Raw genomic sequence first — 22,533 nt, forward strand, 5'->3', positions numbered from 1 at the left:
GCAGTGACCTCGGCCTAGAAAAAACAACTCAGTAGAATAAATATTCATTGAATACTTGCTATGCGGCAGGCACCGTATTGAGCACTGAACAGCATTGATATCTTGTGGGAGAGACGGAATCCAAGGGAAGAGATGATACCCAGATAAAGCGTAATGATAACAGAAGCTCTCAGGTCAAGAAAGTTTGCATATTCACCTCTGTACAAAGTAGCTGGAAATGAATATGTGTACAGAACTCAGGTTGGACAAATTTCTATTAAAGAATGAGCGGGGAAAATATAAAGATATTTGCATTGTGGCCTTTCTTTTGCCACTAATTTTGTGACCTCTGTTGGCTTAGTTACCATTTCCTGGGCACTTACTATTGCCAGGGATGAAGCCAATGCAGTCTGACTGATTTACAGGAGGGAGGCTGATAGGCTAACGTTGTACCAACACAGCCCTGGGTACAGTGATTATGTTTTGCATGACAATCACTAGGAGACTATGATCTGAAGTATATTACATTTTTTAGTTTACAGGCATTTGTTCAGTTATTCTAATCTGACTTGGAAATTAACATAGTGGAAACAGGATGGTGCTTTGAATGCAGGACAAGCTTGCGTGTAAATCTAGCTGCCTCCTTAGCTTCTGTGTGATGGCACAAGGGTTACTTAATGTCTGTTAGCCTCTGTTTTCTCTTCTGGGGGATTTTTGTGAAGATTAACTGTAATGATATATGCAAAATACTAGTGTATTGCCTGGTATGTATTAGATACTTATTATTAGTTTGTCATTTTCCCCTCCACTCTCCTTCCTTCCTCCCCAAATTGCTCTCACCAATTGCCAAATTCTGTGGACAATTTCAGTGCTTGCTTTATAACCCTTGTCAGCACTGGACATTGCTGACTATACCCCTTTCTTGCTTCTCTCTCCTGTTGTTTTTCACAATGCCACTGCTTCTTGTTTTCTTCCGGCCTTTACAATTCTATCCTTCATGGGCTCAGCTCTCCCCACCAGCCCCTTAAATACTGGTGTTCTCCTGCTTCCATCTTCATCCTCCTCTTACTTTATACTCTCTTTCTTGGCAAATTAATCTATTTCATGGCTCCAGCCACTACAGCTTTCAATGTGCTGGAGACTTCTAAATCCACACCTATTGCCCTGACTCTTTCCTGAATCTCAGTTCTGTGTTTCCAAATGCTTGCTTTCTATCTTCCTCTGAATGTCCCAGGAACTTCAACATATTAAAAAATAAACTTTTCCCTCTGCTGTATTTCCCCTCTCAGCTAATACATGGCCATCCACCAAGTTATCTTTTTCTTTTCCACTTGGCCTAATCTTCCCTTTTAATCAGTCACAAAGTCCTGTCAGTTTGGCCTGCAGAATTTCTCCCAGACTTTTTCTCTTCCCCCTCACTGCCACCACCACCCTAGTTCGGGTTTGCTCCACCTCTCTTCTGTTTTGGATGAGCACGCTAGCCTCCTAATTGGTTTCCCGGCCTCCATTATCTTTCCGCTCCAGTCCATCTGTCAAAATCATAATTAGTCTTATGTCAACATATTCTCTTCTACTTAACTATTTTCAATGGAGAAATTTTGGCTAAAACAGGGGTGGATAGCTGTTTCTACTCCAATTCTATTGACATCTTCTAAAACCAACTGAAAAAAAAGAAAAGAGAATTTTTATTTTCAAAGAACTTAGGAAAAAAAAAAAAAAAGAACTTAGGAAATACCTATGACCTCAAATTCTGAAGGATAATTGCTAAGCATAGTAAAATTTGGATATAATTGAGGAAAGACAATAATAGTAAATCTGTATTTCCGTAGCGGTCTTTAAAAAGAGGCAGCACATCATTAATGAGCCAACTGTGCCTGAAACAGCAATGTGTGGGGTTGTGGATGGACTAAGAAAGTATCTAAGTTCCAGTTCCCCACTGTGGAGTGTCGTGGAAAGTGGAATCAAAAGAGAATCCTGCAGACATGCCATCTCTACCAGAGTTCTCAGACTGAGAGTTTACAGTAGACAGGTGATAATCATATCAGGGTCAACTGACATATACAGGTAGACACGTACACACCAAACACTGCTGACATAAGAGCCTTCGCTACAAGGTAGATTCCTTGTTCTTCCATCAGGTAGTTCTCTGTAAAGAAATGAAAGGAAATTCTCTGGCAGTCCAGTGAGTCCAGTGGCTAGGGATCCAGGCTTCCATTGCAGGGGGCCTGGGTTCAATCCCTGGTCAGGGAACTAAGATTCCACAGGCTGTGCAGTGCAGCCAAAAAAAAAAAAAAAAAGAAGGGCTTCCCTGGTGGCGCAGTGGTTGAGAATCTGCCTGCCAATGCAGGGGACACGGGTTTGAGCCCTGGTCTGGGAAGATCCCACATGCCACGGAGCAACTGGGCCCGTGAGCCACAACTACTGAGCCTGCGCGTCTGGAGCCTGTGCTCCGCAACAAGAGAGGCCGCGATGGTGAGAGGCCCGCGCACTGCGATGAAGAGTGGTCCCCACTTGCCGCAACTAGAGAAAGCCCTCGCACAGAAACGAAGACTCAACACAGTCATAAATAAATAAATAAAAGAACGTGAATTTCTTAAAAAAAAAAAAAAAAGAAGTGAAAAAAAGAAAAGCAGACATATCGAAGAAGATAAAAACAGACCATGGACCAAAAGTTAGAAAACAGAGGAAGCATTAAGAATAGAAAACATAACAAACAGAATGTAACTAAGGACAAGCACCTCTATCATGTCAATAAATTGAAATGAGGGTAACATCATCTTTTAAAGGAAAGACACAAAGAATGAAAAATCAAATCAAATCTAGATATGACACCTTATAGCAAAACAAACTCTTGATTGATTAAAAATGTAAACATAAAATAGGAAGTCATAAAAGTATGAAAGAAAAAATGGGTGGATTTTAAAATAATATTGGAAAGGAAGAGACATTTCTAAGAACTGGATAGAGCCCAGATTGAGGAGCAGGAGTAAACCCAGTATTCTGGGATGAAGAGAGGGATTCATTTTTTATTACCTCCATTTGTACTGCTTGAATAATTTTTTAAATATGCGTATGGTTTTCATAATGAGAATAAAAAGGCTAAATACAAAATACAATCAAATTCAAAAGAGAAAATTTCAAATCTCTTTAATGATCCTGCATTACTTGTAGGATAAATCCAGAAGCTCTGCCTCGCATGGTAAGCTAACCCAGCTGACCTTGCTAACACCAGCTCCCAGCATTTCTCTCTCTCTTTTTCTTTTTTGCTATTATGCATAAAGTTACTCAAAGTGCTTGTGCTAGTATTTTTGTGGCTCTATGTATTCATTTCTGTAGACATATTCCTAGGCGTGGGGTTTCTGGGCCATAGGATGGGTATATGTTTAACTTTGTAAGAAACTACCAAATAGTTTCCCAAAGTGTTTGGACCATTGGTGCCCCACCAGCAACATATGAGAGGGCCAGTTGCTTCATTGCCTTGCCAACGCTTGAGGTGATCGGTCATTCTTTTTTTAACATTAATTAATTAATTAATTAATTAATTATTTAAATATCTTTATCAGAATATAATTGCTTTACAATGTTGTGTTAGTTTCTGCTGTACAACAAAGTGAATCAGCTATATGTATACATGTATCCCCATATCTCCTCCCTTTTGCATCTCCGTCCCACCCTCCCTATCCCACCCCTCTAGGTGGTCACAAAGCACCGAGCTGATCTCCCTGTGCTATGCAGCTGCTTCCCACTAGCTATCTATTTTACATTTGGTAGTGTATATATGTCAGTGCTACTCTCTCACTTTGTCCCAGCTTCCCCTTCCCCCCGCTCGTGTCCTCAAGTACATTCTCTACATCTGCGTCTTTATTCCTGCCCTGCCACTAGGTTGATCAGTACTGTTTTTTTAGATTCCATATATGTGTGTTAGCAGACGGTATTTGTTTCTCTCTTTCTGACTTACTTCACTCTGTATGCCAGACTCTAGGTCCATCCACCTCACTACAAATGACTCAATTTTGTTCCTTTTTATGGCTGAGTAATATTACATTGTATATATGTGCCACATCTTTATCTGTTCATTGGTCGATGGACACTTAGGTTGCTTCCATATCCTGGCTATTGAAAATAGTGCTTCAGTGAACATTGTGGTACATGACTCTTTTTGAATTATGGTTTTCTCAGGGTATATGCTCAGTAGTGGGATTGTTGGGTTATATGGTAGTTCTAGTTTTAGTTTTTTAAGGAACCTCCATACTGTTCTTCCCCAGCATTTCTCTTGATGAAAGAAATGAATGAATAAATGGATGGATGCATAAACATTTTTTTTAAAAAAATTCTTGCACTCATGTTTCCAATGAACATCACATTTTGACTAAAAGAGCTCTGAAATCTTACTGTGTACTGTCCCGTATTTGTCTTAAATATGTTTTTTTTCTGCCTTCACAGAATGCATTTGAAAGGGCGAAGCTCTAGGAGTTGGGAACTCAGCTCATCCAAAACCACATCTTTCCCATTTTACGGACTAAAAGTGTCAGACTTCTTTCCTTGTAGTCTTGATGGATGTTTCCAAATGAAAAGATGCTGGTTTTTCAAAGATGTCTTCACTCATGGGTCTGCCCACCCTCCCCTGACATTGCCTCTCCTCTAGCCATACCTATCTTGTTATAGTTTCTTGAGCACGTCATGACCTCATTGTCTTTATTTATTTCCCCCTTTTGCATGAATGTCTCTGATTCCTTCCCAGAAAATTTTTAGTCATCCATTAAGGCCCAGTTCAAATGATGCCTCATTTATGAGCTCTGACCTGACTGTTCCAGGCAAAACTAGCTTTTTCATCATCCTTGCTCTGGTAGCACTTTAATCTGAGAGAGGCTAGATTTGCTATCTTCTCAGCTGCTCTGTGAGTCCCAGGAGGAGTAGGTGAATCTGAGCCCCCTTCAGAGCACCTGATCAGGGCTCCAGTTGCTGGGAAAGTTGACTCATTCCCGTGGGACTTCTGTGAGTGGGGATTGTGTTGAATGACAGTTTGGGCTCCACGCTTCCTTGGGCAGGTCACCATACAGAAGGAAGGGGACAGGAAGGGTCCAGACAGGTTTGCTAATATCACACACATATGTGTTTTACATAAATTACCTCATTCATTCTTCACCTTTCAAAGTAGGTCTTATTATCCTCGTTTTGGAAAGGAAGAAATCTGAGGCTCAAAGAGGTTAAGTAAATTACCCAGAGTAGATGATGGAGTTTGGTTTCAAATTTGGGGACTTTCTGGCCCCAAAGCGCGTCCCTGTTCCATTCTGGAATCTGTGTTCTGGGGAGGGAGATGTTCGGCTGAGGCAACAGTATTCTCACTCGAGAGGCTACATCTCCAAACTCTCTTTTCTCTTCTGCTGTGGAGGTGAGCAAGGGCGGGGCTGAGGGCAGGCATATGGAGGGCCATGTTGGGGAAGCAGGGTCTGGGAAGATGGGGAAAGTTATGTGTGGCAGCTTTCCCTCTGTATGGCATTTACTCTCTAATCCTCTGTGGAAGTTCTGGATTTGTGGATGCTCTCCTGACCCCAGTCCTGTCCTTCCAAAAGACCAGCTGGAGTGATTATGTTTTCTGGAATAACACGGAGAGGACGATGATTAATACTTGGCAAACTTTGGAGTAGGAAATGTGAAACACGTGCCTGTTTGGGGTTCCTTCGCATGTTTCTAATCAACCAACCAGATTTCACTAGAATCTTTTATGGCTTCTCTGAAATTTGTAGTGAAATTGAAAGCCAAGTGTAGCCCTGGACCAATTTGTGGTTGTTATAATAACTATCCCTTTTCCTGACTCCTTCCACCACTTAGTGAAAATTATTATTGCAGTAAAATTTCTTAGTCATACTTTCCAGGGGGTTGAAATTTCTTAGCTTGTCATATGGATAAATCTTATATTTATGTTAATATGAGAGCAGTATGGTTGGATGAGTCTTTGCATGGAATTTGACAAAAGATGCAGTTGAATTTAGTTATTGAAAATTCTATATGTAGGATGTACTCCACCTTCAATTCAATTTAAGAAGCATTTTGAGCACCTATTATATATGAGGTATGCCTGAAACTGTGTGTACAGAGATAATTCCTACCTTTACTTCTTAGGAAAGTCCATAACTTAAACTGAATACATCTTAGTGAACTCTCTATCTTCATAGTACTGAGCTCAGATGATGGTACCACCAGTGACCCAGTTGCTGAAGCTAGAAATCCTAGGATCTTTCCTGATTCTTCTCCCTCTCTTATTACCATATTTAATCAAGTCCAAGAGATTTTTCCTTCTCAATTTTTAAAAAAAATTTGCATCCTTATCTCCATTGCCATGATCAAGGTCCAGGCCTTCATCATCTCTTGCTTGGATATTCCAGTGGCTTTCTTTCTCACTTCTCTGCCCACAGGCTCTCATCTTCCCTACCCCTTCTAGAGCAATTGCTCAAGACACAAAAATGAATATGACACTCCCTTGTTTAAGACTCTTCATGAACTCCCTATTACCCACAGGATGAATGCAAAACTCCTCACGAAAATATTCAAGGCCTTCCACTGTGTTGTCTTGGGTGCCACGTTGGGGGAAGGTGGACAGGCCCATGAGTTGAAGACACCTTGGAAAGACCAGCATCTTTTCATTTGGAGACATCCATCAAGACTACAAAGAAAGAAGTCTGGCATTTTTAGTCTGTAAAATGGGAAAGCTGTGATTTTGGATGAGCAAAGGTGAGTTCCCAGTTCCTAGAGTTCCACCCTTTCAAATGCATTCTGTGAAGGCAGAAAAAAATACATTTAAGACCATTATAGGACAGTAGGTAATAAGATTTTGGAGCACTTTTAGTCAAAATGTGATGTTCATTGGAAACATGAGTTCAAGGTTCTTTAAAAATATGTTTATGCATCCATCCATTTATACATTCATTTCTTTAATCAACAGATATCCATTGAACACCTAGACAAGAAAGTTACACAGGACCATGGTACAGTCCCTGCTCTCAAGTAAAGAGATAAATAGGCAATTATAAAACCATAGAATGAGCACACTGTTATGAAAAACACATGGTGCTTTGAGAACACATATTGGGGGCTCCTAAGCTAATCCAAGAGGGTCAGGGAAGGCGATATTTAAGTGGAGAGAAGAAAGAAGAATGTGACTTACCCAGGTGAAGAGAAGAATGAAGAGAAGTTCAGGTGGAGGAGAACATGGGCAAAGAGTCAGAAGCAAGACAGAGGGGAATTTTGAGATGCTAATATGATGGGATTATAATGCTGAGGTTAAGATGGAAGCAGGTACAGGGGCTGTTAGATATGCACCTACAGCAGGAAGTAATAGGTCATCCAGGGGCGATCTCCAGCCCTTCCTGGGTCTTAGGCAGAATGGGCCAGTGCTAGGGCTCATGGCTTGGCACATGGAACACGGACCAAGTTCTAGCTCACTTGACTCCTTAGCTAGAAACTTTTGTCTATAGGCAGCAACCTTGACCAGATTATCGCTAAACTAGATTATGGAATTAACACTTTATCTTTGGGACAATGGGAAACCCTGTAGTGTATTAAGCAGAGGAATTAGGTCAGGTTGGAATTTTAGGACGATCTGTCCGGCTGCAGCATGGAGGGTAGGTTAAAAGACTTCAAACTGGAGTCAAGGAGAATGGTTAGGTGACTTTCTCAGTGATCCAGTGGTCCAGATGAGAGGTTATGGTGGCCTGGCCTTAAGGAGTGGCATTCACTGGAGTTAGTGCCAACATGAGTAGTTAAGAGAAACTCAGCAGCAGCCTTCAAGGAGCCAGACAGGCATTACAGTCTTGCTCTATCTTACAAAAAGCCCACCTTGGCGAGAGACACAGAATAGTGGATTTGCTGCACCATGATTTTGACTCAGTGAGGAAATAGTTTCTTTTTCTTTTTTTTTAAACCCATTTACTGAGGTGTAATTGATATAAAAAACCTGCACATATCTAATGGATATAATTTGATGAGTTTGGCCATATGCAGACACCAAATCAAAGCTAACAAACATAACCATCACTTCCAAAAGGGCTCTTAACAATAGACATTCAACAAAGGAGCAGGTAGAGAAACAGCACAAGATTCTGTTTGGCCTCCAAGCTGGCCCAAATGAGTGTCGCCTATGACCTTTTGTTGTATAATCATCTCACCTGAGCCTGACGGGCACATTGATGTTTGTGACAACTTGTTCTGTTTTTCCTCCCATTGGAAACATTTTCACGAGGCAATTGAAGAGTCTCATTCATTACCCCGAAAAGCAACTTGAGCTTTCATGGTTGTGCAATCGCACCAAGTTAAATTTTTACAGGCCCTTGGTTGGCCTGGCGTGGGTGAGACGTGAGCCAGCAGGGGTGGGTGTGAGAAGGACAGGGAGTCAGACGGTAAAGGAATTAGCCACACTGCAGATTTGCACTGGTCTGTGTTAATATCCTCCCTCACCAACTCAGGGGTGCTTTGAGGGCTAGTGTTTGATCTGGAAAAACCATTAATGAACAGAATAATCATTCATATTTTCTCTAGTTTTCTAACCATGTTCAAGAATCTGTTATTTTATTTTATTTATTTAGTTTTTGGCCTCACCATGCGGCGTGTGGGATCTTAGTTCCCTGACCAGGAATCGACCTGTGACCCCTGCAGTGGAAACGCGGAGTCGTAACCACTGGATCACCAGGGAAGTCCCCAGAAATCTGTTATTTTATCCAAAGGAAAAAAAAAATCCCTACCTTAAAAGAATAAGGTGTCAGGAGAGTTGAATTCTATCCCCAGTATTTTCCTTTCTCAGGCATTGGAGAAACTTGATAAGACACAACCTTTTCTGGGCTTCATTTGCTTGTCTCAAAACTCCTTTCAAAGTGAAACTCCCGTGCTTCTATGAAATATTTGCACTTTGAAGTGTCAGCACATAGTAGGCTCTCAATATATATCTGTAAAATTGGAGGAACGAGCCTCGTGTGCTAGGCCCAGGGCTATTAATGGGAGACACAGAAATAAATGAAAAAGGTCCTTGTGTTTTAGTTGTTCACAGTCATATGCACAGGTGATGAGTGGGCACTGTCTAGGCGCCGCCCCACAGGCGTGTACAGGGGCTGTGAGATCGCAGAGGGGAGGAAGTCAGGAAAGAGAGACAGTTGAGCTGAATCTGTACAGAGGTTTGCCAGATGTGCAGGAAAGGCCATTCAAAGCAGCGGAAGTCAGATGAAGGTCCGCGAATTACCCTCTGTAACTCGAAATAGACACTGGATGTTTACACGCAAGAGCAGCTCCCCTGGAGCTGGCAGGGTGATTGGCCACTTGAGAGCAAAGTGGGTAGATCCTGTGCCCACTTGCTACAGGTGGTTGTGTCTGACCATTGGATTGCCTACCAAGGCTCAGCCACCTACGTGATTTTTTTTTAATTTAATTTAATTTATTTTTTATACAGCAGGTTCTGATTAGTTATCTATTTTATACATATTAGTGTATATATATGTCAATCCCAATCTCCCAGTTCATCCCACCATCACCACCCCCCAACTCCGCTTCCCGCCTTGGTGTCCATACGTTTGTTCTCTACATCTGTGTCTCTATTTCTGCCTTGTAAACCAGTTCATCTGTACCATTTTTCTAGATTCCACATATATTAATATACAGTATTTGTTTTTCTCTTTCTGACTTCACTCTGTATGACAGTCTCTAGGTCCATCCACCTCACTACAAATGACCCAATTTCGTTCCTTTTTATGGCTGAGTAATATTCCACTGTATATATGTGCCACATCTTCTTTGTCCATTCGTCTGTCAATGGGCATTTAGGTTGCTTCCATGACCTGGCTATTGTAAATAGAGCTTCAGTGAACATTGGGGTGCCTGTGTCTTTTTGAATTATGGTTTTCTCAGGGTATATGCCCAGTAGTGGGATTGCTGGGTCATTGGTAGTTCTATTTTTAGTTTTTTAAGACACCTCCATACTGTTCTCCATAGTGGCTGTATCAATTTACATTCCCACCAACAGTGCAAGAGGGTTCCCTTTTCTCCACACCCTCTCCAGCATTTGTTGTTTGTAGCTACCTACATGTTGAATTCAGAGGTACCTAAGAGACACCGTAGGAGGGCTTAGCAGAGGATGCCAGAGGCAGGGCTGACACATAAGAATAGTAAAAGGAAAGTAAAGAAATTGCTGGAGAGGAGTGCAGATAAACAAGACAAGACACAGGGTCCATTTAGCCTACATCCGCTGCCTGCTAATGGCACTGATGTGCATTTGGTGGGAAGAACTAGGTTCTCTCCATCAGCTTTTTATGCCAGGAATGGACCTAATCCATCTCCTCCCTCCAACTTTCCATTAACAAGTACTCTTTGGCTTCAGCTAAATCTTGCCACTGTCCCTACTTTCATCAAGCAAAACACAGATGACCGTCTGGCAGTGGGTATATCTGCATGGTGTGTGGAGTTTTCCTAGAATAACGGTTTGAATTATTCTGTAAAGCAGCAGAACCCTCTTTCCATATTAAATTTTACTTAGAAGAACAATATGAAAACAGCTGTGGTCAAACATCGACGAGTACAACACCATAAATATTTCTCAGGCCCTCATAATGGCCCAAGTGCTGTGCTGTGCACTTGCTGTGCGTCCCCTCATTCAATCTTTATCACGATCCTATGATGTGGTGCTTATAAGGTAGGGTTGTTTTTATCCTCTTTTTAGAAATGAGGTAGCTGGGAATGAAGAGTAACAGCTAACATGTGGCAAAACTAGAATCTGATCCAGGCAGTTTGTCCTCAATGTGGGGTCCTTGTGGTGCAGGAGGTCCTGTCCCAGTGGCCTGGCTGTGACGGGACTGGTGAGGCAGAGCTGAGCCGTCCGGGAATCCATCCCCTCTCCCTTTCTTCTGCGATAGCAGGTGTAGCTAATCGCTGTATCCTCCTTCCCCCAGCTCAGGAATTTGGTAATTTACCAGGTTGCTGTGTAATGTGGTCCAAGAAATACTGCTTTGGTTTGTCCTCCAAGCTCTCTCTGCAGAGTCCATATTCTGCCACATCGACTCCATGTGAGAGGGATCCTGCGGCCAAATAAGTCTTCAAATGTGGAAGTAAATGCCTATCACACACACACAAAAAACAAGTATTGTATGATTCCATTTATATGAAATGTCCAGAATAGACAAATCTATAGAGACAGAAAGTAGATTAGTGGTTATCTAGGGCTGGGAGGCTGAGGAGTCATGGGGAGTGATAATTAATGGGTACGATGTTTCTTTTTCGAGTGAGGAAAATGTTCTAGAATTGATTGTGGTGATAGTTAACCCTGTGAATATCCTAAAAACTGTGACTTGTACCATTTAAATTGAGGAATTGTATGTTACGTGATTTATAGCTCAGTTAGGCTGTTAAAAATCCCCAAACAAAAAATAAACATAGAGCATCTCTCAAAAAATTTGTTTAATGTGATAATCCATTAATTTATCTTCGGTAGGGCGGTCTGCAAGACATGGGGGTACAAGGAGAAAGGATCACCGGGTCAAAACTAATCATGACACAGCTGCTGGCGGCAGCACAATGGCTCTAACGGGGACATGTGCAAAGAGAAAGGTGAGCCCTTTGGGGACACTGGGAAAGATCTGGCAGAGGAGATGGTATTGAGCCCAAATCCAGACTTTACCGGCAAGTCCAGAGGCAAGGAAACTCCTTAGACAGCTGAGATGCTCTATGGGTGCTCTTGGTAGAGCTGATATTATGTGAAAGCTTGGAGCAAGGATAGTGCAGGGCTTGTTTTGCGGTTTGCATGCCTGGATAACATGATGAGTGGGAGGACTCAGCGGAAGAGGATTGAAGGATAAGCAGGAGCTAAATGACCGCATCCCTTGAATCATTCATTCATCCATTCATTTCCTTCTCAAGCATCACCCACATGTCAGGCAGAGGTTAGGTCAGTGGTCTCAAGCTTGGCTTTTACAATTGCCTGGAAAGCTTACAAAAACTGGTAGCAAGGTCTCACCCCAGAGGGTGCTCTGGGCATCAGGATTTTTCAAAACTCCTCAGGGAATTCTAATTGTAGTCAATGTTGAAAACCAGTAGGATGTCTGATGGAGATAAAAAATAAAAAAAGATTAAGGCAAAGATGGTTGTGGCACTTGGGGGTTTAACAATCAACAAATGTTTTCTGAGAGCCTATTAAGTACACCCTGGGCACTGGGGATACAGCAGTGACTAAAAGATGGGTCCACGCCCTCATGAAGGTTCAGACTAGTGGAAGCAGCAGGAAATAGGCAAGTAAGGGAACAAGGGAATCTCTCATTACAACATGGGATAAATGATGTGACGGAAATAAAGAAAGCTAACAGATAGCTGATAATGAGGGAGAGGATGGTTCCCTAGATTGGCTGTCAGGGAAGGTCTCTTTGAGGAGGTGACTTTAAGCCTGGTTCTAAAGGAAGGAACTGACCTTGGAAGATCCACAGGACGTATGTTCTAGACAGTGGACACATGTGGTGTGTGTGTGTGTTGTTGTTATTGTTGTTAAAACGAACAGGCATGTATTCAGACCATATTAGGAAAAATGGAGTACATTGTATGAGAGACAGTTGAATATGTTTAACGACTGTGATATTTTATTTATTCTTGTATTCCCAGAATCAAAGATGCTGACTGTCATGTAATTTATACATGTAATGTATAAATGTCTGATGAATAAATGAACTAGTGAAATCAGTAAAGAAGAAACTGAAAGATAGAAGGATGGCTGATGAAAGAATGTTCCAGAAGACATGGGAAGAGAGGGATTCCATAGCACACAGAAGGAGGGCCACTTTGAAAGTGGGAGGCAAGGTGTGGAGGCTGGAAATAAGTTTTCTGGTGCAAGGCCAGGAAGCAGAGTTCCCTCCAGATAGCCCTTGTGCCCTTTGCTGGGGGAGAGGAGGTCATTTGCTGAAAGTCAGCTGGGAGTGGGGTCCGGGTTCTGCAGGGGTGGGAGGAATGACTTTGTGGAAGTGAAGAGGTGGTCTGACCAGGGACACTCATAAGGAATACAGTGGTGCTGGACACGGCACCTAGGCTGCAGAGCGCACATAGGTGGTGGTGCCAGTGGACACGGTGCGTGATGCTGTGTAGCTCTAGCAGACCGTTACATCGTGGCTGAAGGTTTTGCAGACGGTATGGCAGTGGTTGGACCAGGAAATGAACAAACTGAGGTGGAAGGAGAGTAAGATCGAAACCGACATTAAAGTCTAGACTGGGACATAAAGGAAGGAAGTAATGTCGAGAAGGAGGAACAAAGTGGAAAGAACAGAGGACAAACTCTAATGAGTCGAAAGCCAAGAAAGTATAATGGGGAGAAGGGAATGAGCTGGAAGGAAGGGAGTTCCTATTCCATGGTAGCTGCTGCACACATTAAAGCATCAATACTTTAAAAGATAACAGTAGCTACCTGTTGCTGAGCACGACTGTATGTCAGAAGAAAGGCAAGGGGTTTTACCCACATAATTTCATTTAATTCTCATAGCGTGTACCATAATCCCCATTTTACAGACGAGAAAACTGAGGCTTAGTGAGGTTAAATATATTGCTCGCATTTTTGTAGCTAGGAAGAAGAAGAAGAAACTGCATCTGTCTGGTGAAGCCAATGCCCATAACCACCAAGCCAGGTTGATAGATATATTTTTCTTGTTGTAGAACAGAATATGACTCCTGCATCCTTTTCTTGTGAGCTGGTAACCTGGAGCCAGTTATATTAACCCATTGGGTTCCGCAGCATGAAGTCCAAATTCCCTCAGGTGACACAGGAGGCTGGTCAGAGTCCAAACCCACACCCTCCTCTCTAGACACAGCCTCCCACACCCTCTGCTCTTGTCTGCAGGAACTATTTTCAGTTTGCCAAAGGCATCAGGACAGCTTTTGGACATGATGTTGTATGAGGCAGTGATGTCCTTCTTCCTCTTCTCCTCCTGGCCGACTCCTTCCAATCCTCCCAGACTGAGTGTATCACCCCCTTTCCCCTTCTCTAAGCAGAAAAATGAGAGTGATGCCATTTGCCAGACCAGGCATCTCTAGAGCATCTCCGCAGACCCCCGTCACAGCTCTCCTCATCACACTAAAATTCTGGGACGCTGCCTCCTTGTTCACAGCGGCTTTCTTTACAATCCCACAGCCGCTTCCCCTTCTATTTAGCATTTTGCCATCTGGAAGGACCCAGAAAAAGGAGGGAAAAAGGCTCTGATCATGACTAGTGACAGACTCTCGTAGCAGCCTCAGGAATCCCTAGGCTTGTACCAGCACCTCAGGGTTGCCAGTCTGGTTCCTATAGCATTCCTTTAGCAGCTGGTAAAGAGAAAAAATTAGACAATAAAAAAAACGTAGTCAATGAACTCAAGGTATCTGTGGATATCCTTAACCAAAACAGCTATTATTTTAAAACACTTTCTAACGCTTTTATAATTCAAATACTAAAATGTTCTATAGTTACTCTTGCTGTATATTATGCATTATAACATGTGCTTATGTGTTATAATTAAGTTACAGGGGTGGGTCACCCAGCAGGGAGGTGGGTGGTTTGTGGATGTGGACAGAATGTGATTGAGAAGACTCAGATTTCACTTTCTGGTTGGGTAATTGGGCAAATATCTTATTTTTCTGGAGCTTCTTTTTCTTTACGTGTAAAATGGCAGTAATAGGAGAGTCTTCCTGGCATTGTTTGGGAGGCCAAGTGACAGCATGATTGTCACAAGCCCTCTGTCAATTGTAGCATGCTTTAGGGGAAAAAAATGGGGGTATTTTCCAGAGTGTTAGAGGACTTTATACGATATAGTGCTCACGTTTAACCTGGGAATGCTAATTCAAGGAACTCATCAACAACACGGCAGGAAACTTCGGCAGCAAAACCCTTTCGGAAACCCCGGATAAAGGATCCGGCAGAATGAGGGAGAAATGGCAAATCAAACCTCACAGAGACTCTCCTTGAAAGATTACGGGATGAAAAATTAACTTGGCACTGTTGGGGGTGGGAATGCGGACGGCTGCCCTGGATGGCCGGTCTTCAGCCTCCGGTCACTTTCCTTCCCCAAAGCCATTTTAGTCAAAGGTCATGTGTGAGTCTTGTCAAAGGCCAGCTTCCAATGGAATCATTGTCCCCCGGGACAGCGGCCCCCTGACTACATCTGCATTGGAGAAATCCCAAAAGCAAACGGCCCAGTGCAAACAAGAGCAGCCCGAGGCAGCCGTCCCGGGGCAGAGCTCACAGCAGAGGCCGCGTCCGCAGCGCCCGGGCCGGAGCAGGCGCCCAGACGGCCGCAGCGATGAGCCGCCGCGCCGAGCGGGTACGGTAGGCGCCTCCCTCTCCCCGTCCTCCATTGCTCGGGCTCCCGGGTCCCAGCTGCTGTTCTGTCAGCCGAGAAACCTTGCAAAGGGCCTCCGGATGTGCCGGAAAGCGGTCCCCGTTGGGCTGCGTTCCCGTGCACTCAGCTGCAGCGATTTCCAGGCGCGCGAGATGCAGAGCGGAACTCATTTCGAGCTTTGGTTGCCAGGGAATGTTTGGGTTTGTAAATACGTATCTCGTTTCTGGAAACCCAGCCGGTAGTCCCTGCAGAGAGGGGGCCGTGGACGAGTCTCCGATCACCGCGGCTGGAACCTGTGCCAAGGGGGAGCTCCCCTGGGCGCAGCGGGTCGCGGGGTTCGGGGAGCTCGGTCCTCCGGGGCCGCGAGAGGGCTCGGCGTTTGGCTGATTACCTGTTGGACCAGGGCTTTGCAGGGAGGATAGGGATTTTTCAAGCCATCTGCTTCAGTAACGTGCTGTGGGATCCTACACTTGACTCCAAAGGCAGCAGACATCTCGCTGACGGAGGGAGCCCGTTCCACATGGCCGGGTCCCCTCGGCCCTTTGTACTTCACTATTTGAACAAGCTGACTTTCGGATGAATCTGGCTCGTTTTTGGAGAAGAGTTGAGGGAGCCCGGAGTCTCAGCTGAGCAGGGGTGCTTTCTGCTCCGGACTTGGAAATCTCGCAGGGCAGACACGGCAGGTGGGGAGGGTCGGAAGGGGCAGTGGGCAGAGCCGGCGTTCAGGTGCGAGCGGTGGGTCAAAGGCTTTCGATGGCTGTCCTGCCACACACTCTGGTTTCATTTTAACAGGTTCAGCCCCGAACCGAGCCGTTTCTCACTGATAAAGACAATGAAAACAAAAGCCTTTCTAGCGCTCAGCAGGACGCAGAGAGGGAAGCCGGTTCTGGCATTTGTTTATGAATTTTTCACCCAGCCGGGTCTGCCGGGAATAGGACGTTTTCCTCACTTCAGTCAATCGATGTTTGTGTTGAGTTTCTGCACTTCCTCTCTAGCTGAAAATAATGTTTCTCCTTTACCGTCCCACCAAACGTTTTTTATTTAAAGAAATAAATGTATTTAATTTTTGGCCGCATTGGGTCTTGGTTGCTGCACTCGGGCTTTCTCTAGTTGCAGCGAGCCGGGGCTACTCTTCGTTGCGGTGCCCGCGATGCGGGCTTCAGCAGTTGTGGTTCTTAGGCTCTAGACCACAGGCTCAATAGTTGCTCTGCGGCATGTGGGGTCTTCCCGGACCAGGGCTTGAACCGGTGTCCCCTGCATTGGCAGGCAGATTCTTAACCACTGAGCCACCAGGGAAGTCGGCCCCACCAAGCTTCTGGAATGAGTGGGTGACATTCACCATCTCAATGCCCTCACTACCCAGTAACTTGCTCACCCACAGTCAATGGCTTCTGCCCTCCCTTCTGAAGACAAACCTTGGCCAGGGCCACCAGAGACCTCTTGGGAGCTAAACCAGAGAGTGTGTTGCGTTCAACCTTCCCCAAGTCTTCTCTGTGTCATTTTGAACTGTTGGTCATCCCCCCCATCCCTCTCTTTCCTTCTTTCTTTCTTTTTTTTTAAACTCCGTCCTGGATTCTTTGATACCATGCTTCCCTGGTTTCCCTCTGACCTTTTGAGTTTCATTTAATGCCTCTAAAGGTCTTCCCTTCATCAGCGTTGGTGTGTCCCTCTGTTCCTTGACTCTCTTCCCCTTCCATCCAGTAGTCTCCCTAGGAAACCTCTTCCACCCCCATGGGTTCACCCACTACAGACAAATCTATAGCCTATCCAGATCTTTCTCCTAAATACCAACCTTTTCTATAGAGCATCTCCACTTCAAGGTGCATCTCCATGGAGCACCTTAAAATTAACATGTTCAAACTGAATTTGTCTTCTCCCTTTCTCTCCCAGGCCTGCTCCTCCTTTTCTATTCTCACTGCTCAAATGGCATCCCTAGTTGTCCAAGCCAGACATGACAGAATCATCCTAGACAGAATCATCACTCCTCTCTTTCATTCATGACACCTAGTCCTATCTGCTCTCCCTGCTTAATGCATTTCATACACATACCTGTGTCTCCAGCTCAGCTTCCACTGTTTTAGTGTAAGTCAGTACCACCCCAGATTTGATTCTGGTCACAACTTTCTGTTAGTCTCATTTTAGGCCAGTACTACCCATCCCCATGCCCCCTGTCTTGTCACCATACTGTATCAAATGGTCTTTCTAAAATGCAATATGATCATGCAGATCTTTTTTGAAAAGTCTACAGTGGATTCCTATTTTTTTCCTTTTGAGAATAATGTTGATGTACACAGGTTCTCTGGGACTTGCCTTTCTCTTCCATTTTATCTCTCATCAGTCACTCCCTCTCCACATATTATGCACATTTTTTTTTTGAGATTTTTTTTTTAAACACCTTTATTGGAGTATAATTGCTTTACAATGGTGTGTTAGTTTCTGCTTTATAACAAAGTGAATCAGTTATACATATACATATGTTCCCATATCTCTTCCCTCTTGCATCTCCCTCCCACCCTCCCTATCCCACCCTTCTATGTGGTCACAAAGCACCGAGCTGATCTCCCTGTGCTATGCTGCTGCTTCCCACTAGCTATCTATTTTACATTTGGTAGTGTATATATGTCCATGACACTCTCTCACCCTGTCACATCTCACCCCTCCCCCTCCCCATATCCTCAAGTCCATTCTCTAGTAGGTCTGTGTCTTTATTCCCATCTTATGCACATTTTAATACACACTTTATGCATGTTGTATGCAAATTTAGGCACATTAAACTATTTACTAAACATGACTTTCCTCTTTGTCCTTCTCTTAGGTCTAACTTCTATTTTTCCCTAAAGACTCAGCTGAGAGCCACTTTCTCCTGGAGACTGCTCCTCTTCCTCCAGAATGGGTGGGTGGCTCTCCCCTTTTCTCCCAGAGCTTTCTCTATTCCTTCTAGCAGAGCATTTACCATTCTTTATTGCAAGTATCTATTTACTTGTCTGTCCGCCACTGGTCTGTAGACTCCTCGAGGGCAGGCATCAGCTCTGTTTGTCTGAGCATCCTTCGAGCCTACAGCCTGGACCCAATGAGGATGCTCAGTAAGTTTGTGTGAATTCTTGTACAATTCTTGTCAATGACTATGATCTTCAGGCACTGAATAAGATGACAGAGATACAATGTATAATACAATATGGTAAAGAATGAAGAATGAAAGTCAACCCTGATTATCAGGGAAAGGCGTAGTCTTCCAATTATTTAACAAAAGAAGGTTTTAGACTTCCTGGGTACTTAAGATAATCCCCCAAGTCTCCAGATCTACCAGCTCCCTCTCCCATCCACATCTCAGTGGATTTCTCCTCTTGCTGTCCACATCTATCCCAACCTTGCCCAAGGCTGGGAAAAGCTGCATGAAAAGCCTTTTGCAATTTTGCTTTGGCTTTGCGAAAGCGAAGGAATCATTTTCAGGATAGTACCTGGCCTGGGAAGAGGTTGAAGACCAAGCTAGGTGGGCTTTTAAGAGAGCCTTTTGATAAGCTGATATCAAAGATACAAGCTGGCATCTTTTGACACCAGAAGGAAGGCTCAGAAGGGACCAACAAGTGAGATCTCTAAGAGCTGCTAGAGAGTGATGGAGGCTTTGGAGACTACAGATGAAAAAATTCAGTTTGATTTTCTGAAGAAATTTGTGCATTTGAAACTCTAGACAGAGGTGAATGATGATGAAGAGTTATGTAAACTGCAGATTATTCTTGCTTGGAGCCACAGTCCTTTTGAGACTCAAATGTACATTACTCTTCTCAGAAAAAATGCACAATATACACACATGGCACTTTTCATAAACTTTCAGGAGGTTCATACAAGCCTACTCTTGGCCCCCCTTGTGTTGTCATGAACCTCGGGTTAAGAATCTTGAATCAAAGAATTCATTCATTCAACAGATATTTGGGAGAGTAGGTGGTGATTAATAGGAGCCCACATAAGTCCAATAATGCATATTTTCTCTTTTAGAGGATCTCAGTGTAATGTGTGGTATTGAATTTGGAGTCACAGGACTTGGGCTCATGTCCCTGCTTTGGCACTTGCTAGTTGTGTGACTTTCTCTCTGAGTGACAGTTTTATCATCTATTAAAAAGGATAACAGGTGTTGGAAATGGTGACTAAAATAAAGTTTGTGAAAATACCTGGAACATGGTGATACTCACTTAACATTAATCAATTCAAAAACCTTGATTTTAGGAAGGGCCCAGATCTTGTGATATTCTTCTGGATTAGAAGCATGCATGTGGGCCGGATTAATGACTGAGTGCATTTACTAAAGAATAGCTGATTGACCGATGGACGTCTTTAGGATGGTACGCTACTGGGGTCCGTCTTCATTCCTGTTTTATTCAATATTCTTAACATCCACGAAGGCATAGCGCACTGATCACATTTGCTCAGACAAAAGGCATAAGGGTTAGGAGTCCAGAAGTTATCAATAAGTTGTAGCATACTTTGACTTTTTATTTTTAGAAGCAGTGTGCAAAAATAGATATAAAATATATCATGTATGGCTGCCAAAAATCAATTGCAAATTATTGGTTGTGTGTGACAGAGACAGAGAGAGAGAGAGAGAGAGAGAGAGGGAGAAAAGACAGAGAGGGAAAGTTAAAGACAGAAGGGGTGGCTTCATATAGTTAAGGTTTAGGGATTTAAACTGACAATAAAATCAACCATGAGATGTTTCTTCTAAAATAATGTTAGGTTTTGTTAAAAGAGGTGTGGAGTATAGCACATGGAAGGCAATAGACATTCTAATCTATATTATGCGGACCACATTTAGAACAATTGTATCCGGTTCTGGGTGCTACACATTAACACATTTTTTGAGCACATACATATATTATATACACACACACACACACACACACACACACACACACACACACACACATACATACTATTTGCCAATCACTGTGCTACATACGTATGACAACAGTGCTGAAAAGAGCAGACCTGCTCTCACAGAGTTCACAATATAGCAAAGGTGTTAGATGAATGAGCAGGTGATTTTAATTAAATGTTTTACTTGTATAATAGGGGAAGCTTAGGTCCCTGAGGGACCACTTAAGAAGGGGTTTTTAATCTAGACTTAATGGAATTGGGGTAGACTTTCTGGAGGCAGTGATGTTTAAATTGAAACCCAAAAGCTGAGGAGGGGTTATCAAGGCGCAGGTGGTATAGGGAAGAGGGTTCCAAGTGCAGGTGACAGTAACTTCCATAGGGCAAAAGTCCTGTGCAAGGAACTGAGAGAAGGGATACACACACAGAGGAGAGGGGATGAGGGAGATGAGACTAGAGTGGTGGTCGGGGCTAGAACTTCATGCTCTGAAGCTGTAATTGATCCTGAGGAGAATAGGGAGACATTGAAGGTTGTAAGCAAAGCAGTGTCACAATCAGTTTTGTGTTTTGGAAAGGTCAATATGGACAATGGGTTGGAGGGATGGTCAATGAGAGAGAGAGAGGGAGAGAAACGACATAGGAGGAGTTATTATAGTATAAGCAAGAAGGGTTGGTGGCTCCAACGAAGATGGTAGCAGGGAGATGACAAGAGAGGAACATTTTAAAAGCTAATTAGGAGATACAAAGCAAATAGTGACAAACTTCAGGGATGCTGTAGGAAGGATGTCTGTAGGACATTTAACCTGCAAAGGAGAAAGTCTAGAGAGCCATATTATCTGTCTTTACATCTTTCACTCTCCATGGGAAGAGAGATTAGTATTGTGCTTTTCTCTCTGAGATGGCAGTGCTGAGCCAAAGGGGTGGGAGATACAGGGAGATAAATTTCAGCTCAATACAATGAAGAATTTTCTAACAGAGCTGTTCCAAGGCAATGCATTCTTTGTCACAGAGATATTTAAACAAAGGCTTGCTAAATATTCTTGGGAAATTTGGAGAGGCAGGGATGGGGTGGCCAAGCTGGAGGGCATTGACATTTCCTTCCAACCCCAGGATTCCAAGATTGTGTGTATGAAGTTCAAATATCTTACTTAGGCTGGCATTTAAGGCCCACTGTGACCCAGCCCTTTGTAGGGAAGTCTTATGTCCTGGTTTCCCTGTATATTCCTAGTGCATGCCTGGTGTCTCCTAGTAGCTATTATGAGCACTCAACGTTCACTCTCAAAAGGCCCTAGTTTGAACAATAAATTTTATGATCATCCATCCCTTGACTTAATATTCCTGCCTCATCCCCTGGCATTCTGTTAGAAACCTTACAAACAACTCATACTGAAGTTTTTGTTACTCCCAGAGGAAACCTGGCGTTTTGCTGCATGTTTGTTTACTTACGCCATTTCCTATGTCAGGAATACTCCTCCTCTGTGCATTCTGTATACTTCGTTGAGAATATACTTTTTCATCAAGGCCTTCTTATAACATCGTAGGTTGCATTAAAGTGCTAAGTACATAATTATTTTTATAAATATTTGATCTCCCTCTATTATCCCCTAGAAGTCCAGTACTAAGATCTGTGAAAAATAGTCACCCAATGGTATGAATGGTACAATGTGTAAGGCAATAACGTTTCAGAAGGAAATTCCCATTTATTAGAAAAAGTCATATATTCATTTTTAAAGTGATTCATGCATTTTGTTGAAAAAATTTAAGGAAAGTACCAGGAAGAAACAAAAAATTGTCTACAATCGTAGCACCTATAGATAAGCATGTTAACATGTCAGTGAATATCCCTTCTATATTCTTTTATGCACATGTAGTCTTAAAATTGGAATCATGCGTATCCTTCTGTAACCTGCTTTTCACTAAAACATATCAAGTGTGTTACCCCATGTCATTATATATTTTTCAAAAACATGGTCTCTGGGGGGTGGTGAATTGTGTTCCATTCTGTGGCTGTCTCATGCTTTGTTTAACTAACTTCTGGTGGACATCAGGTTGTTTCTATCTTTTGATGTTACAAATAATGCTTTGATGACCCTCTGAGACATACAGCCATGTACCCATATATCCATCTGTATGGGACATTTACATTTTCTAAAATTGCAATATAGTTGACCAAAAACTGATATTGAGTTGCTAAGAAAGCATGAGTTTAAAAAAGGTCTAATTTTACTTTAAAAACTTCACTATTATTCTATGTTATATAAATCTATTATACATGAGATATTACTTGTGTGCGTGTGTGTGTGTGTCTCCGCTTATTAATTCTCTAATTTTATGAAGGTATCTGATTTGAAAATGTATCAACAATCTG

The 22,533-nt window shown here is 43.1% G+C and overlaps 1 protein-coding gene across 9 annotated transcripts in view; it reads left to right on the forward strand.

Annotated features, from left to right (window-relative positions):
* Positions 1–14,044: 14,044 nt before the first annotated feature.
* Positions 14,045–22,533, forward strand: part of ENPP2 (ectonucleotide pyrophosphatase/phosphodiesterase 2) — a 107,233-nt gene continuing 98,744 nt past the window's right edge. For 3 of the 9 annotated variants that reach the window (XM_082364242.1, XM_082364246.1, XM_082364248.1), the window contains exon 1: positions 14,045–15,286. In XM_082364242.1, coding sequence (XP_082220368.1) covers positions 15,050–15,286 — 237 coding nt within the window. In that variant the 5' untranslated portion in view covers positions 14,045–15,049. The other 6 variants (XM_082364249.1, XM_082364250.1, XM_082364243.1 and 3 more) reach the window with 3 other exon arrangements.

The sequence above is a fragment of the Balaenoptera borealis genome (genome assembly GCF_965194805.1).
Source record: "Balaenoptera borealis genome assembly, chromosome: 17".
Lineage (NCBI taxonomy): Eukaryota > Metazoa > Chordata > Mammalia > Artiodactyla > Balaenopteridae > Balaenoptera > Balaenoptera borealis.